At 32.8% G+C, this 17,042-nt stretch overlaps 3 protein-coding genes across 3 annotated transcripts; 1 reads left to right on the top strand and 2 right to left on the bottom strand.

The window, feature by feature from the left end:
* Positions 1-1,694: 1,694 nt before the first annotated feature.
* On the bottom strand, positions 1,695-13,059 carry LOC120580636 (uncharacterized). The gene is made up of 8 exons (XM_039834665.1): positions 13,053-13,059; positions 10,627-10,776; positions 3,614-3,714; positions 3,317-3,520; positions 3,140-3,232; positions 2,948-3,055; positions 2,180-2,575; positions 1,695-1,803 (listed from the first exon to the last, which is right to left on the bottom strand). Exons 1-8 carry the CDS (start codon positions 13,057-13,059, stop codon positions 1,741-1,743), a joined length of 1,122 nt encoding a protein of 373 aa, XP_039690599.1. The 3' UTR covers positions 1,695-1,740.
* On the bottom strand, positions 5,125-7,237 carry LOC120580736 (uncharacterized). Its single transcript, XM_039834886.1, has 2 exons — positions 6,060-7,237; positions 5,125-5,979 (listed from the first exon to the last, which is right to left on the bottom strand). The coding sequence occupies exons 1-2, from the start codon at positions 7,235-7,237 to the stop codon at positions 5,265-5,267; spliced, it is 1,893 nt and encodes a 630-aa protein (XP_039690820.1). The 3' UTR covers positions 5,125-5,264.
* Positions 13,060-13,556: 497 nt separating the features above from the next.
* LOC11417607 (dentin sialophosphoprotein) lies at positions 13,557-15,881 on the top strand. Its single transcript, XM_003613983.4, has one exon. The coding sequence runs from the start codon at positions 14,025-14,027 to the stop codon at positions 15,567-15,569; it is 1,545 nt and encodes a 514-aa protein (XP_003614031.1). The 5' UTR covers positions 13,557-14,024; the 3' UTR covers positions 15,570-15,881.
* Positions 15,882-17,042: the final 1,161 nt, after the last annotated feature.

Genomic DNA, 17,042 nt, shown 5'->3' with positions numbered 1-17,042 from the left:
CCTTTCTTAAGCCAAAACCCACTAATCCCGAATAAAATAGACACAGAGACAAATAATCACATACAAGCACATATAAACACACATAATGAATAATTAAAATAATTATATTGAAAAACGAGCTGTTACATGTGTCCGTTAGGTTGGGGGGAGGAGGGTGAGGCGTGGAGGTGGAGGCGGAGGTTGTTTGCGTGGGAGGAGGAGTTGGTGGGGGAACTTATGTTACTGCTTCACAATGTGACTTTTCAGGTTGACAATGATGATATATGGCTATGGACTTTGGAATAATCTAAGTCCTTTTCTGTTCGTAGTGTTTATAATTTCCTAACTACTCAACCTCATATTGCTTCTACGGTGGTTGTGTCATTTCTTTGGCATAAGGATGTCCCTCTTAAGGTTGTGTTGTTTGCTTGGCAATTGTTCCGGGATAGGTTGCCTATAAAGAATAATCTTATCCGTCAAGGTGTCATTGATCACGTTTCCAGGGTGTGTGTGGCAGGGTGCGGTTCTGTTGAATCGTCTTATCATTTAATCTTACATTGTAATATTTTTGGGTATGTCTGGAACTTTATTTATAAATGGCTAAACATTTATGGCGGTACGTGGTAGGGCTAAGGTTCGACGTTCAATATGACAGATTATTTGGTTTGCTACCGTTTGGGAAATTTGGAAAGAAAGAAATAACAGGTTATTCAAAGGCAAAGAATGGTCGGTAATGCAGGTGGTTGATAAGATTAAGTCACTCACATTTATGTGGTTGAAGGCGAAATTTGCTTTATTTCCCTGGAATTATCATGGTTGGTGGCTTAGCCCGTTTACCATGCTAGGCATAGGCTAATAGTTATTTATTTTCTTGTTTTTCTTCATGTTTAGGTTCTACTTGTAAATATTTGTGTTAGGAAGAACACTTTAATTTGGTAATATATTCCATTTTAACCTCTTCAAAAAAAAAAAAAAAAAAAAAGAGGAAATTAAAAAGTGATAGGCTCAAATGCAACATCAATGCCTCGTTTTCTAACTCTAGCAATATAGTAGATATAGGCATTTACAACAACATTTTGGTCCTATAGGAACGTCAAAAAACTGTAGTAAAATGCAAAAAAAGCGTTGTGTTTGGGTACTAGAACGGTTTAACCACTGTGGCAGACTGAGGCGTTGTGCTTGCCTTTTGCTACGGTTTCCGTTAAAAGCGGCCACGGATAACTATAACCGTAGTCTTGTCTTAGCTTTGTAAAACGGTTTTCAAAGTTCTATAAAGCTACGCTTTTCATTCGTTTTCATTTAAAATCCGAAGTGAAATAAAACTTTAGAGAACGTTTTTTTACTGGCAGTTGCAACGGTTCTGGTACGTGGAGGATTAGAAATCCGTTCTTATATAAATAATTTTATAAGCTACCACAACGGTTTCTCACCGTTTCAATAAAGAAAGGATTTTTAAAAAAAAATTGTGGACCAACTATTTTGGTCACAGTGATTCACACTTTTTTGAAACCTTGTAATAATTATAAACCAACTTAAATAATAATATTCATGCAATTTTTTACATGTAATATTTCGAATTAAACAACTACGTAACAAAAAGAAATACTTGTTAAATATATATCAAAATATATTGTTTTGTTAATCTTTAATGAATAGATTAAGTTTATCTTTGATCACAATAAACATCTATCTTTAAAATATATATATATATATATATATATATATATATATATATATATATATATATATATAAACACACATCTATATCTCTTCATCTTGTGCTTCCAAATCTTCAAATTCTTCATTGATATCATCATTATTCATCTACAAAATAAAAGTAAAGTGTTCAATATATATATATATATATATATACACACACACACACACAAACTTCTTATAAATAAAAACTTCCAAAATGATAAATGCATGCATCAAATTACACAACCAACAAATACAACAATCAACATTTGCTACCACAACACCGCACTAACTCTATTTCTTTGTCCATCATTATTTTTTCTTCAAATTGTGTTTCATTATATATCATTACAATTTATTTGTAATATGTTAAACACTAACACAAAATTACACAACCAATACATCAAGTCTTAAAAAACATAACACAATTTTCATATAATACATTTAAAATATTGTATGAAAGAAACAAGAAGGTAGATCATAAATTATAGTTCAATCTTACCTCATTATCATCTTGAGCAAATATTGACGTAGAAGAACGCAATACATTGTTAGCATCATCTGCAGAAGTTGTTATCAAATCTGCCAATGCCTCTGTATCCAACCTAGTGGTGTTTTGACTCAACATGGCCTTAAGAAGAATCTGAATTTTTCCTTCCATTGCTTTTGTTTCCTTACGCCGTTTCTCTTCCATTTCTTGTATCTGATCCTTTAATTGTTTTACCTCATCATTATGTTCTTTTCTAAGTCTTGCAATTTCTTCATTTCTCTTCAATAGAGTCATAGTTGTAGTTCTTCCGCGGCAACGAAGTCTGCCAGGTTTTTCTTTGCCGCATACACTTTGAAAGGCTTCTTCAGAAGGCTTCCCATGTTTCTCAATTAAGTCTTGACGCTTTATCTAACATACATGAAACAATAGCATTAAATAAATATATTAACGCTTCACTACTAACCAAACATATCATGGTGAAAACTACCGGGATCGTAAATCAATACAAATACTCAAAAACATAATTCTTATCATATCCTACAAATATTAAACAACTACCAAAATCAACATCAAAACAAGATATATGACTACCAAAACCAGAGTGCCACAATGCACAATGCATAGTGAGTCTACCAAAACCAAAGTGCCAACCGTACAAACTATGAAGCAAATCAAACTCAATTCGCCAATAACAAACAACAAAACATACAACACAGTCTAAAATTAAATCCACCCATGCCGAGACCCCAACAAATTAAAAGGTATTAGAAAAAAACTCACAATTCCAGTATTGGTTTCTTGATCCAGCTCTTTTCCTTTCTTACTTTGACGTGTAGCAATGAACATTTCCGCTTGACTGGGAGGCTCTTTATCTTCATTACTTACACGCTAAACCAAGCATGACAAGATTTTTAGAATATCAATGAGGTAGCGGAATTTAATATTCACTTGCAAAAATTTAAACAACAATACCATTTTTTCTCTTATAACAGCAAAGGCTTTATTGCCCGTTCGATGTCTCCATTTCAGTTGAGCAATATTTTGAGCATTTTGCAGACTGACTTCCTGCATGAATTAAAGTATAATTCTTTTATTAAATTCTGAATGTGCGACAACGATAGTATATACGAAATAGTAATTGTATCTTACTTGACTGTTTCTATCTCTCCAATACACCAATAACTTCTTAAAGTCTTCTTCCGGTACCTCTTCTGGACGATTTTTTAACCGCTCGTGCATGGTTTTGTACTTGGTAAAATGATTCTTTTTAATCAAGTATTTGTATCGTCTCCAAGCATCACTTACAATAGCAAATACATCCTTCTTTCCTTTCTCTGGGATGATGTATTTTTCCTGTGAAAATAACAGACACATTTAGAAAGATATATATATTCATTAAAGCATTCTAGCTCACACACACACACGTTCAAATAAAAAGATAAATACATTGACATATTCCCAGACTGGATCGATTACTTCATCCTTCCAAGTCTTAACCAAAGCCTTCCAATTATTGAAGGTGAGAGGACATAAATCTGCACTTCTTGCTACTGTCCCCAAAAAACTACTAAGTTCAGCCACTCTCTTTTCATCTGGTCCAATTGGTTGTCCTTCTTCATTCAACATGATCTCTTGTCTATTTTTGAAATCTCGAGCATGAATATTCTTACATAAAGTCTTTCCTCGTTTTCGTTTTCTTATTAATCCTGCGCATAAAGCACATAATAGTAATTCATCTCATTATAGTAATTAAAAAATTAAACAACTATGCAAATATTCATATCCAATTTCTACTTTACACGAGCATACCAACAATCAAAACTAGCATACCGACAATCAAAACTATTAATATATTACCTTCAACTTCATTTTCATCGGCTCCTTCAATTTCGTCACTTTCATAGTTGATATCATTCTCCATATCATCTTCCATTTCATTTTCTTCTATATCTTCATCACCAGCTTCCTCTATGACATGTTGTTCCTTCCTCATTTCAATATACTCATCAAGTGCCAAAGCGGGACATTTTGGAATATATTTTTTGTTCTTGCAGGCTTGTCGATCTACCGTTGATCCTTGAACTTTATTTCCCGTGGTTGATTTTCCTTGCCTCATAAGAGTATTGTCCTGCCTTAACTCTTTGGTTTGCTCATCAATTTTCTTTGAGGCATGTGATTCGGTTGAACATTGAACTTGATTTCCAAGGGTTGATTTTCCTTGCCTCTTAAGAGTATTGTCCTGCCTTACCTCTTTGTTTTGCTCATCAAATTTCTTTAAGGCATATGATTCAGTTGAACCTTTAACTTGATTTCCAAATTTTGATTTTCCTTGCCTTTTAAGAGTATTTTCCTTCCTTACCTCTTTGTATTGCTCATCAAATTTCTTTGAGGAATGTGATTTAGTTGGACCTTCAAGTTGATGATCCACGGTAGACTTCAATTTCTTAAGATTATTGTTCTCACAAAACCCTTTCATCGGCTCAACAATTTTCTTAGATGCTTCTACTTCCAATTGCCTATTAATACCTCTGTGAACAAACCCTTTGTCTGACTCAATAGGTTTCATTTGTTGGGCTGGAACTATATTATCCAATGACCGCTTCAGTTGGTCTTGCTTGTTGCGCTGTGTTTGAATCACATTTCTAATTGCCAATGGCTGCTTATGATGGTCTAAATTTTGAATGTTTCCACCAATAATGTTTACATGACTATTTTCTTTTGAAGATTTTGCATTTTCAACTTTGATTTGATTCATCTTCCGCAATAATTCATTGCTGGACTTAACTTGTATATCAAACAGAAAGCCATTACCTGTCTTCATTTTCCTGCAATTACCAATTAATACATAGTGAATGTCAAATAATTCCATCACAAAAACTTTTTTCTTTACAGGGTATATTAAATACAAGTATCTATGATATATATCAAAATCATCATTAGAAAACAGATAATAAAATTTTCTTCATATGTTGGATCCATTTATAATGTATAAATAACAACTGAAATATAAAACTAAATCACACTATATAGAACCTAGACCATAACAAATACATATTAAAACTTGTCTACATTAATACAAAAAAATTGAGACAATTTATCATGCATTATAGTCATCATCAGATTCTATTTCATCTGACACGGGTGGAGGTTTGTCAGTAATTGTTGGTGGAATGTCATTCCTAACCAATTCAACTTCACAAGTTTCAGTGCTTGAAGATAGATTTACTGCATGCTCTGGAGGATCTTCAATATTTAAAAACTCCCTTTGAACAGACTTCACGACATAGTGTCTATTTGCATCTGAAGGATCTTCAACGTAGAAACATTGGTGGACTTGAGAAGCCAATACAAAAGGGTCATCCATGTAACATCTCTTGTTGAAATAAACACAAGTCAACCCAAACTTTTCCTCTTCAGCTTCAAACCAATCACATCTAAATAACACAAACTTCAACCTACCATAATAGTCTACCTCAACTATTTCAGTAATTAATCCATAGTAAATTACTGACTGTGTTATTGGATTTTCATCTTTGGTACTAGCAAAACTTTCCGTTATTGCCGCTAATGTCACACCGCTGTTTTGTGTTTTAAGTCTAGCATCACGTTGTTTCGTATGGAACCTATATCCGTTAATTACATAGCCAGAAAAACTTCGTGCAATTCTATTTGGTCCTCTGGATAGCTTCCTAAGGATGTCAGATACATCGCTTAACAAAGCACGCTTCTTAAACCATTCAACAAAATCCAAACCTTGACTCTTTGATTTGTTCCACCCCTTTCTTTTTCTGGGATTTTCATTTTCATGCTCACTGCAAATAAAATTGCACTATTAAAGTAATTGCAAAATAATTATTTTATGAAACCAAAACCTACAATTATGTTCACTTACCGTATAAATTTTTGGACATCGTAATGATTGAATAAGATGTAACGATGAGCTTGACTCCTTGACTTGCAATCCAAAGAAATTGCTCCACCTTTTTTCTTTCCTCCTATAGGATGACCAATTCTAGAAAAAGAAATTGGACCTTCAAGTTCATCAGGATGACACTTATCGATATTCCTTGGCATTCTACTAAACCTTGTTTCAACACCACTATGTAAATATTGCGAGCACAATGTCAAGCATTCATTAACAACATAACCCTCAGCAATAGAACCCTCAGGACGACTTTTATTCCGAACATAACCCTTTAATTTTCCTAAATATCTTTCTGTAGAGTACATCCACCGAAATTGAACAGGTCCTCCCATTCTTACCTCATTCACTAGATGTATCGGCAAATGAACCATACTGTCAAAAAAACTCGGGGGGAAAATTGTTTCTAATTGGCAAAGTGTTTCTGCAATCTCAAATTGCAAGATATCCAAATCTTCAACCTCAATCACCTTTTGACATAAACAACGAAAAAACGAACAAAGACGAATTAACGGGTGTGCAACCTGGTTCGACGTTGTACATCTCACAACTACTTGAAGTAAGTAATGCATCATGAAATGTGCATCATGAGTCTTATATCCGCTAAGTTTTCTTTCAGGAAGGAGAACACACCTTGAAATGTTTGAAGCACACCCATCTGGTATTTTTGCATTTTTCAATACAGAACAAAAAGTAGTTTTCTCATTTGCACTCATGGAAAAGCAAGCTTTTGCAAACACTAGCTTCTTTCCGTGATCGACCTCTTTTGGGTGAAGTTTCTTTCTAATACCCATCTCTTGTAAGTCTAAACGTGCTTTTGCATGATCTTTTGTCTTTCCCGTGATATCCAACAAAGTCCCAATTATACTATCAAATATGTTTTTCTCTATGTGCATCACATCAAGATTATGGCGTAAAGTATTGTGCTTCCAATATGGTAACTCAAAAAATATTGATTTTTTCTTCCATGGACCATCACTGCAATTCTTTTGCAACTTACCAAAAGCATTGTTGAAGTTCTTTAATTTATCCAAGATTTGTTCCCCATTTAACAATTCTGGCGGTGGCCTATGTTCTTTTTTCCCATTGAAACTCCTAGCATTTGATCTATATTTATGATCCATGGGCAAAAATACATGATGATCCATTTAACATGTTTTATGGCTATTCTTCAAATATATCGATTTAGTTTTATAATTACAACAAGGACATGCTAGGCTCCCTTTTGTACTCCACCCACTCAACATAGCATACCCGGGAAAGTCACTAATTGTCCTCAAGAGAGCTGCCCTCATTTGGAAAGTTTTATTTATTGAAGCATCATATGTTTCTACTCCCAAATCCCATAACAATTTCAACTCTTCAATCAATGGTTGGAGGTACATATCAATGTCATTACCTGGTGACTTTCGTCCAGGAATTAATAAGGACAACATAAAATACTCAGCCTTCATGCACATCCAAGGTGGAAAGTTATATGGCATTAAAACCACTGGCCAAGTAGAATAATTAACATTCATGGTTCTAAAGGGATTAAATCTGTCGCTCGCCAATCCAAGTCTTATATTACGCACCTCAACAGCAAATTCAGGATGACATTTATCAAATTCTTTCCATGCCTCTCCATCTGCAGGATGCCTCAACTTCCCATCATCTAAACGATCTCTGTCATGCCAACTTAATGAGCTAGCCGTCTTTGAACACATGAACAACCGTTGAAGTCTCGGAATCAAGGGAAAGTGTCTCAAAACTTTCGCCGAAACTTTATGAGATTTATGATTTTTTTCAACCTCATGATTTTCTTCTTCATTTTCAATCCACCGTGGAGCACCACAAACATGGCAAGAAGTATCATTCTCATGATCTTTCCAATAGATCATGCAATCATTAGGGCAAGCATCAATCTTTTTATAATCCATCCCCAAGTCCTTTATCATGCTTTTAGTTTTATTGAACGTATCAGGGATGTTCAAAAAAGGCATAGCTTCTCTCAACAACTCTAAGAGTGCATTGAATGATGTATTGCTCCAACCATAAAGACACTTAAATAAATATAGCCGAATGATGAACGACAATTTAGAGAATGTTTTGCAACCCGGATACAACTCTTGTTGGGATTCTTCGATTAGATTATAAAACTTTTTTGCATCTTCGTTGGGGCCTTCATTAACTCTGTATTCTTCTTGTGCGACACCTCTGAATCTTTCAGACAACAGTCCATCAATATCGTCAACTTGATCATTTGCATCATTCATATGATTATCATTAATATCATTGGGTTTCCGTATCTTCTCACCATGACGAACCCAAACATCATATCCTTTTTGAAATCCAAATGCTATTAAATGATTTCATACTGCATTCCTTGTAAACCATCTGCTGTTGTAACATGTAGCACAAGGGCACAAAATCTCTTTTCCACGGGGTTTTCCTTTGGTGTATGCGTAGTCTAGAAAATAATTAAGACCAATTTCATACTCTTCACTCTCTCTAGCGGATTTTGTCCATTCTTTGTCCATCAGGTTTTGAACAGACTACTGTATATGGAAACTAATTTCAGAGGGGTGTTAGTACATGTTTCAATATGTGAACCTACATAGGATTCCTAATATTACAGTCGGTTTCGGTTTCAGATTGGTGGTTAGGCACACACATTCTGTGTCAGATACAGATTGTGTGGTTAGATTGACACATTTAGTTTCATATATAGTGGTTAAGCTAACATATTACAATCATATACTTTAATAAATTAATTATTTTGCAGTGTAATATTTACAATTTCAACTACATCAATGCATTTCTATGACTATTGAAAAGTAAAACATACCTTCTTGAAGAGTACTTTCTCTGAACCAACAACAAATGCCCTAATTAGAAGAGAGGTGGAATTGATGTATGGAATAAAAACTGCAAATTTTACTGCAGCAAACATGAAGTTGTTATAAGAATCAAGATAATGTAGAGAAAGACTATTGTAAGAAAGAAAGGAGTACATTAACATTAGGAATGATGCAGAAGACTAAAACAAATTCATGCCTATTAATCATTAAAAAGAAGCTCATGTTTGCATGAAATAGGCTAATTTAGAAGGCCTGTAGGTCAAAACTTTCACTTCAATATATATAATACATAGCGTAATTGTTCTGTTCCACATTTTTTCCAAAAAAAAAGTTATGTATTTAAAATAAGCCTTTATTAATCAAGGAATAATTAACCTAGAAGATAGCTAACTTGCAAAGTAACTTACTTTGGGTTTTGGCTGAAAAGATAGAGATGTGAATAACGTGTAAAAAGTAATATGTGAAGCAATCATTACTCATTTAGAACATACCCAATTTATCTAATTTTAATAAATTTTAATCACATTACCCTATAATAAGCAGCAAAAAGGACATAAGTCAATTAGGTGCGATACTGTTTTCATGAGACGAATTACTCTCGATATAATTTATGTATGGTTTGGTTATAAAGGAAACTTCTACTATCACATTTCAGTTAATACCCACAAACTCTAAATTCACCGATTTTGTTCAAGAACTCTAAATGATACAATACAAGCCAAATACATAATGATCCCAAAATATGCTCGACAGACCGTACGTAATACCCACAAAGAAAATATATATAATAGAAAAGTGAATTCAAACACTTGAAATTACATATTACTCGATATTTATTCATTAGATGTGATCAAATACATAATCCTTTTTTTGAACAGCATATAATATTAATGAACAGAGCTAGCCACAGAGAAAGTGGAATGGACTCAAAATTACAAAGGAGTAATACATACCCCGCACCTACAATAGTACATCACCTACCAAAACAAATAAAACAATCCCACTAACAGAAGGACCTAAGATTAAAATCCCCACAAAACACTGTTCGGCCAGACACCAAAACCGCCCCTAAGGATACAAAGACAAAATCAGCCCCAAAGAAAAGGAACACAGTCGCACCTACATAAGCCAGCTTGCACTGTCACCACCTAAACTTCACTCATAGACTAAAACCAGGCCAAGTCCACAACCAGCAGCCCAAAAAACCCGGAAACAGTCCCTTACACGCCCTCCTGACAGCACCTAAACCCACCCGTTACAAATTACTTGACAACACCATAACCCACCCGTTACAAATTACCAGAAAACCAAACAAAACCCCTAATACAAACAAGCCACCCGTTACACTAATCAAACAGGCCCTTCAACAAAACTCACTAAAAACTACAGCTATCAACACATGTTAAATCCAAATACTCACTAAACACTTATATTAATTAATTAAAAATAAAGGAACCCATCAACTAAACACTAACCAGAGCTTAATATTTTACATAAAAAAAGAGGATTGAATTAACAATGAAGTACCTAATACTAAAGTATCAGGAAAAATATAAATTCTACAAAATCAAAATTGGTAAAATTGATGATCAAATACACAATCCTAATAGCTCAGCACTAACAAAATTGAAATTTAAGCGATAAAAACACTACAAAAACAAACCAAATTGAATTGAGAGATTGGGAAGAAGACTTACGGTGGTGAGATTGGGAAGAAAACCTAAGCACCAGATTTTCGGATGGGTTCAGCGTGGTTGAAGCTCTTGAGATTTTCGAATGGCTTCTGAGGTTCGAGTTGGTTGAGGGTTTGAGAATGTTGAGGTTCGAATGGGTTTTGAAGTTGGGTTCTCAAGTTCGATCGATCAGCTTATGCGTTTCTTCTTTGGATATTGTTTTTTATAATTTATCTTTTTATTCTTGTTATTAGTTTTATTAAATAATGCAGTTTTTCTTTTTTTTTTACAAGATTTTTTTTTTAAGAGCAAATTGTTTTGTTTTTCCAAAGGGCTGGGTATTTGTATTTTAGAACGGTAATTTTTGTTATATTAAGTTTTTTTTGTTACAACTTTTAAGAACGATATTTAACAAAGTTGTTACTCGTGCTTTTATTAAAGATAATTAAAAATTATACCAGAACAGTTAATGCATGTTGACAAAAATAACAAATAAAAATCTGTTCTCGTTTCTTATACCACAACGCTTTTGAGTTGTTACAAATAAATTGAAAAAATATCATATGCTATTAAAACAGAATTAGAAAATCGTTGTCCATGGTACTCTACCAGAACAATTTTTTTACCTTCCAAAATTTAGGCGTTGTTGTAGGGCCAAAATATTGTAGTGATAAGAGATGCAGAAGGTCAACATGTTCTTTTCAAAACTATGTGGTTCACTCCTTTATGTTCAGTTGATATTAGGGAGGCTTTGGAACTTTATTATGCCATTCAATGGATATATGACATACATACAACTCACAAATTTTGATTTTGAGGGTTGATTCGAAACAGTAACTGATTATTTTAATTCGGTCTCATTATGGATATTAGCATCCGGTTTTGTAGTTATCATTTAACAAACTCTCATGTTTATTAGAAGACAAACAAATGGGGTTGCCCATGAATTAGCTAAGACACATACATCCTTGCCTAGTTTCGGTATTTGGATTGTTATTATTTTTTTTATAAAGCTTTCACATTTGATGAAATTCTGACATTTATTACCGATATGATTAATAATGAAATGATATAAGATCATCCACAATGCAGTATCCCGTTTGGAGGCTTAAATGGGTCCCGACGGTACACGTTATTCGTTTTATAATTAATACTTAATAAACAATCAATCTCTTCAACCCAACACCTCAAAATAATTATTAATTGGGTCTCAGTAATAACTATATATCATTAAATTTTAACAATAATTTATATACTAATTCATAATTATATAATTTTAAAATATTGAAGTAATTTAATTATAAATTATAAAAAAAAAATGAAAAAATAAGTAATTAAATAGACGATTTTTTAAGGAGTAATTAAATACAAGAATTGTAAACTGGTAATTGTGTAAAATTTCCAACGGCTACATGCTACAAGCAAATTCAATTCAACTATTATTTACAACTATTATATAATTTATTTTTTAATATCAAAATAATACAATAATTAAATATAGAGAAAAAAAAATATAATTAATTGAATATGTGGAACCCATGAGTAATAGGAGAGAGATGGTGCCTATAAAGGCATTCATCCTTATAAGGACCATATTCATTGATGTCACAATGAAGGTGTCTATTTAAAATGGTGATAGATAGGGGAAGGACCCATCGTAGATGGTCTAAGTATCTTTTTCTTAAAAAAAAAAAAACAACAAACGTTTTTGCTCCTTTTATTTTTTTTCCTAAAAAAATTTCTCTGCTCTTTGCGTTAAGAACAATCTCTTCAATACATTATTAATTCACCAAAAAAATCTCTTCAATACATTAACTAGTGACAATGGACATGCTAATTAGTAATAAGTGATTAAAAATTAAAATACTGTGGGCGAGAAAACAGGGAATTTATTTCCAGATTTGGATTCTATTATAATTTTCATTGTTTACCATTTATCATTAAGATAATGACCAGCCCAAACTTCACCGTTAAGATTTCCAAAATTTTGTTATTATTGCCAAGTAGAATTCTTTGATAATTATAAACGAATTTCATATTTTCCTTTATATATTCCTAATAGACTACATGAGATTGGCTATAATCAATCCATTAAGATATGATTTGCACAATAAATCAATGTTTATAACATAATTTCTATGTCTCTTGCAAAATATTTTATTAGTTACCAACATATACGGAATATGAAAATAATTTTTTTTTTTTTTTTTTTACAAAAGAAAATAAGTTTTATGTACTAGAGTATCAAACAATCAAGAAATATTGATTCTTAAATGAAGATCAAGTAGTTCCTATATGAACTCAATCATATTATTTAAACACAAAAAAAAATAAAAAATTGAGTCTAATCTCCTTCAACAAACGAAATTTGCGACCTATATCAATGATCGAAATTCGAATCCACTTCATCAAATCAATCAATTTTAATACACAAATCAAAATTTAATTACCTTCCATTTTTTGTAACCAACATTTAATTACCTTCCTTCTCCTTCAAAAATTTTAATTACCTTCCTAATTCTTATTAGACGGTCGTGATTTGCAAATATCATAAAGGTGACCATGATGAATAAGTTAAGTTTTTTTTTTTTTTTTTTTAGGTAAGGAATAAGTTATGTTATGAATGAAAAAAAAAAGTGTATTAAAATGAGAAGAAGGTAACAATAAATAGAATTAAATCATATATCGTTTTCAACCATAATAAGGGAGGTTGCAAGTGAATGAGATAGAGCTAAACCTCAAAAACAATAACGGTTGTAGATTCTGACCTTTCACTTGTGTAAGCTTAGAAAAACAAAGACAATTTAAGGCTTAGTTTGGATGTTTCAGTTTTTGGTTTGCCAAATTTGGTACTACCCTTAATCATAGGGATCTTCAAAAACAAATATTTAATCCTAGTCGTCCAAATTATTCCTTTTCCATTTTTACCCTTTTCTCTTTGTTTTATTTTATTAAATATTTGTAACAAAAAACCCTTATTTTCATGCATGGAATTCTCCTCTAACTACAACACCACACCAACAAGAGAGAGATCATAGCCTATCCAATACCACCATTAGCATCAACCCTTTTCTTCAAAAATTTTATTTTTATTTTCCATTGCTAACCCATTAAATTCGGTTGCTTTGGAAACTGAAAATTTTGAAGGGTTCTTTCTTCTTCTTTTTTGTTCCTTTTTTTGTGGGTCTAATCTTTTGTACTTCACAAGAACTGTCACATCTTAACCCTTTTTTGATTCTCTTCTGATCATCATCATCATCACATCACTTCTTTATATCCTTATAAAGCTAAGAACTTTTGTGATCTATTTTTCTCAACTCGATCATGGAATTTGCTTAGTCTTTTGAAGAAATTTTGAGGTAAGTGTCATATTGTTTTTTGTTTTGTTTGTTATTGGTTTTAGAATCTTTAGATTTATTACAATGGAGGATAGAGTTTGTAAGTATTGTTTGAAAAGATTTCCTTGTGGAAAATCTCTTGGTGGTCACATTAGGACTCATATGATGAGTGAAAATTCACTTCAATCTAATGAAGAGAAAAGAATGAATGCTAATGCTAGTGTTAATGCTATGTTTAAGTTTGATGAGGGAAGAAAGAGAAAGAGATTGGATTTAGGGTCTAATGGTGGTGGTAGTGGTGGTGATGATGGTAACCTTATTTATGGTCTTAGAGAGAATCCCAAGAAAACAACTAGGTTTGTGCACTCCAATGCTGCTGCTACTGTTCAGATGGAGAAATTCTGCAAAGAATGTGGAAAAGGTTTTCCATCATTGAAAGCACTGTGTGGTCACATGGCTTGTCACTCTGAGAAAGATAAGGGAGCTAATCGGATTGAAAGTGTGTCTGGTGTCCGTGAAAAGCAGAAATTGGTTATGGATAGTCAGTCTGATACCGAGGCTTCGGTTCAGACTGACTCAAGGAGATCAAGGAGGATGAAGTTCAAGAATCTTAGCGGCGGCGGTGGTGATAATAAGTCTTCATCTTCTCTTCATTGGGGAAATTGTTCTTCTTCGGTTTCGGAGGTTGAGCAGGAACAAGAAGATGTTGCTAGGTGTTTGATGCTGCTGTCTAGAGATTCTACTTATAAGGGTCGTTTTCCTTTGGTGACAGAATCTTCTGATAACAATTCAGTTGTTGTTGAAGAAAAATCACCTTCTGTTGATACCAAGTTTGCTGTTATGAACCGTGGTAAGAACATTGTTGGCGCTAAAAACAATGGTTTTGAGCTTGCTGAGAAGAAGCTGAACAAAGACGGGAAGATGAAATCGGTCGAAATTGGTTATGTTTCTGATAATTCGGATTCTGGATACTTCACTTATGGTCCTAAAAAAGTAGAATCAGATGATTCAAGTGATGGTTTTTTCAGGAATGATGCTAAGTCTTCAAAAGTTGGATACTTTTCTAGTTTCCAGGATCATGATTTTGAATCAAGCAAGAAGATAATAAGCAGAGGAAGAAACAGAAACAGTGCTGAATTCAAGAAAGTAGTTTTGGAAAATTCTAGCAAGAAAACAAAAAATGGTTATAACAATGAAGTGTATGAGAGTTTGAAGATTGATAGAGAAAGTTATTCTGAAGATTCAGCTTATGAGAGTGATGAAAACAGCTCAGAAAGTGATTCTTATCCTGCTCCAAAGGCACAAAGCAATAAGAACATGAATGGAAAAACTAATAAGAAGTCAAGTTACAAAGGAAAGAAGAAAATGAAGTCAAAGAAAAGCAAAGAACATGAATGTCCAATTTGCAACAAGATTTTCAAGTCAGGACAAGCTTTAGGGGGTCACAAAAGATCCCATTTTATTGGAGGAAATGATGATAACACTCTTGTGATTAGACCAGCTGCTGCTGCTCATGCTCATGCTGCTCCTGCTGCTCATGCTCATGCTGCTCCTGCACCTCCTGCTTTTGCTGCTGCTGCTAATCCATCTTTATTTGATCTTAATCTACCTGCTCCTGATGATGAATAAAGGTTTTGGTTTTGGGTCATTTTGAAGCATGTTTTTTTGTTAAGGAATTATGAAAAAGGTTTTGTCTTTATCCCATATGATGAAAGCAATGACAATGTACAGACAAGTGGGTAATTGGTTGGTACTTTTTTATGGTTTCTTAGATTCATTATTTGGTAGGAGTAATTTGTTTCTTTTCATGTTCTTCTTTGAAGCATGATGACAATTTACTAGTTTTTCAATTAAGTTCTATTTCCCTTTTCCAAGTAAAACCATACTCTTGAAATTTATATTCCTATGGTGCATAAGTGCATATGTTGGGTTCATCCACCACTTGCTCTAATGAAATTTTGTCTTTTAATGTTGGGGTGTTCCAATTCTTCATTTTTTTTTCTCCATGATTAATATCAAGGATCAAAATTCAACTGTAATGTATCAATGAAAGTGATATGTCAAGTTCATAAGTCACTTAGTGTTTGTTTAGTATCACATTGAGTTTGACAAAATCGTGATGAACCATCGTGATTTTACAAAATTAAAATTTGTAACTTTAACAAAAATAATGGTGACAGTGCCACCGTAATTTTATTCAACCTACTTTCACATTGAACATGAACTAATGCACTTGGTTCATACCAGATATTAGTTCTACTATGAATTTTTTTAACTCTTTTATCTTTTTTAAATATCAAGATGTGAAAGCAAAACCTCAGAAGTTATATCTTAGTAGAAAAATTCATATAAATGCCACTAAATAATGTAGTCCCATAAACACAAATTTTATCTAGTTAAACAGTGTGTAATGTATGTGTTAGAAAGTGTAGCCTAACATTTTTGTTACATAAGTGTTTCAAATTGAACCAGTGGGGTCCAATTCTAAGTTCCTCTTTGCAATTTGTAACTTGTCTTTTGGTTGGTGTGATAATAAAACAAGGATACTACCTTCTTTCTTTCTCTCTCCAAAATGTGATCGAATTTTACTTTTCAGTTACGTGTAGCTCATAGAATGCTATTAAAATGGTTAAAAAAATTGACCTTGGAGGTGGAATATAGACGTATTCCAAAGGTTGAAATAAAGGTCACGATTAATCAATATTTTTTTTCTTTTGTTGCTAGAACAAATTTTTTATCTTTAAACTTGTTTACAAATTACAATGCAAGAATGTCTCATCCCAGGTGTAACTAGTAGTTTATATCCCATGAAAGTGAGCTAAAATTCTATGAGTCATATTCCATAGATAAATGTTGTTAAAATCTTGAGTCATGGTATCAATTTCGAGTTAACTTGACTACAAATTTGGTAAACGGATAAATTCGTAGGAAACGTTCAACAATTTTTATCATCAAATTTTTAACATTCAGTTCATTATTTTTATTAATAATTGTCTTGAGATTTTTATACATTTATCGTATTATATAAATACATGTGCCATGTATATATTATTTTAATATAAGATAAATTGTGGGAGTTTACGAGTAGATTCACATAAAAAA

This window comes from Medicago truncatula, chromosome 5 (assembly GCF_003473485.1).
Source record: "Medicago truncatula cultivar Jemalong A17 chromosome 5, MtrunA17r5.0-ANR, whole genome shotgun sequence".
Lineage (NCBI taxonomy): Eukaryota > Viridiplantae > Streptophyta > Magnoliopsida > Fabales > Fabaceae > Medicago > Medicago truncatula.
Note: the sequence above shows the minus strand (reverse complement) of the source record. Positions and strands in the feature narration are given on the sequence as shown.

Bases quoted from the DNA above. Each gene is read 5' to 3' on its own strand.
- LOC120580736 (XM_039834886.1), bottom strand. From the start codon at position 7,237: ATGGATCATCATGTATTTTTGCCCATGGATCATAAATATAGATCAAAT. The intron at 5,980-6,059 runs GTAAGTGAACAT...TTTTATTTGCAG, and splicing joins GATGTCCAAAAATTTATACG to TGAGCATGAAAATGAAAATC.
- LOC120580636 (XM_039834665.1), bottom strand. The intron at 3,233-3,316 runs GTAAGATACAAT...TAATTCATGCAG, and splicing joins GGAGAGATAGAAACAGTCAA to GAAGTCAGTCTGCAAAATGC. The intron at 2,576-2,947 runs GTGAGTTTTTTT...CATGTATGTTAG, and splicing joins AAGAAACCAATACTGGAATT to ATAAAGCGTCAAGACTTAAT.
- LOC11417607 (XM_003613983.4), top strand. From the start codon at position 14,025: ATGGAGGATAGAGTTTGTAAGTATTGTTTGAAAAGATTTCCTTGTGGA.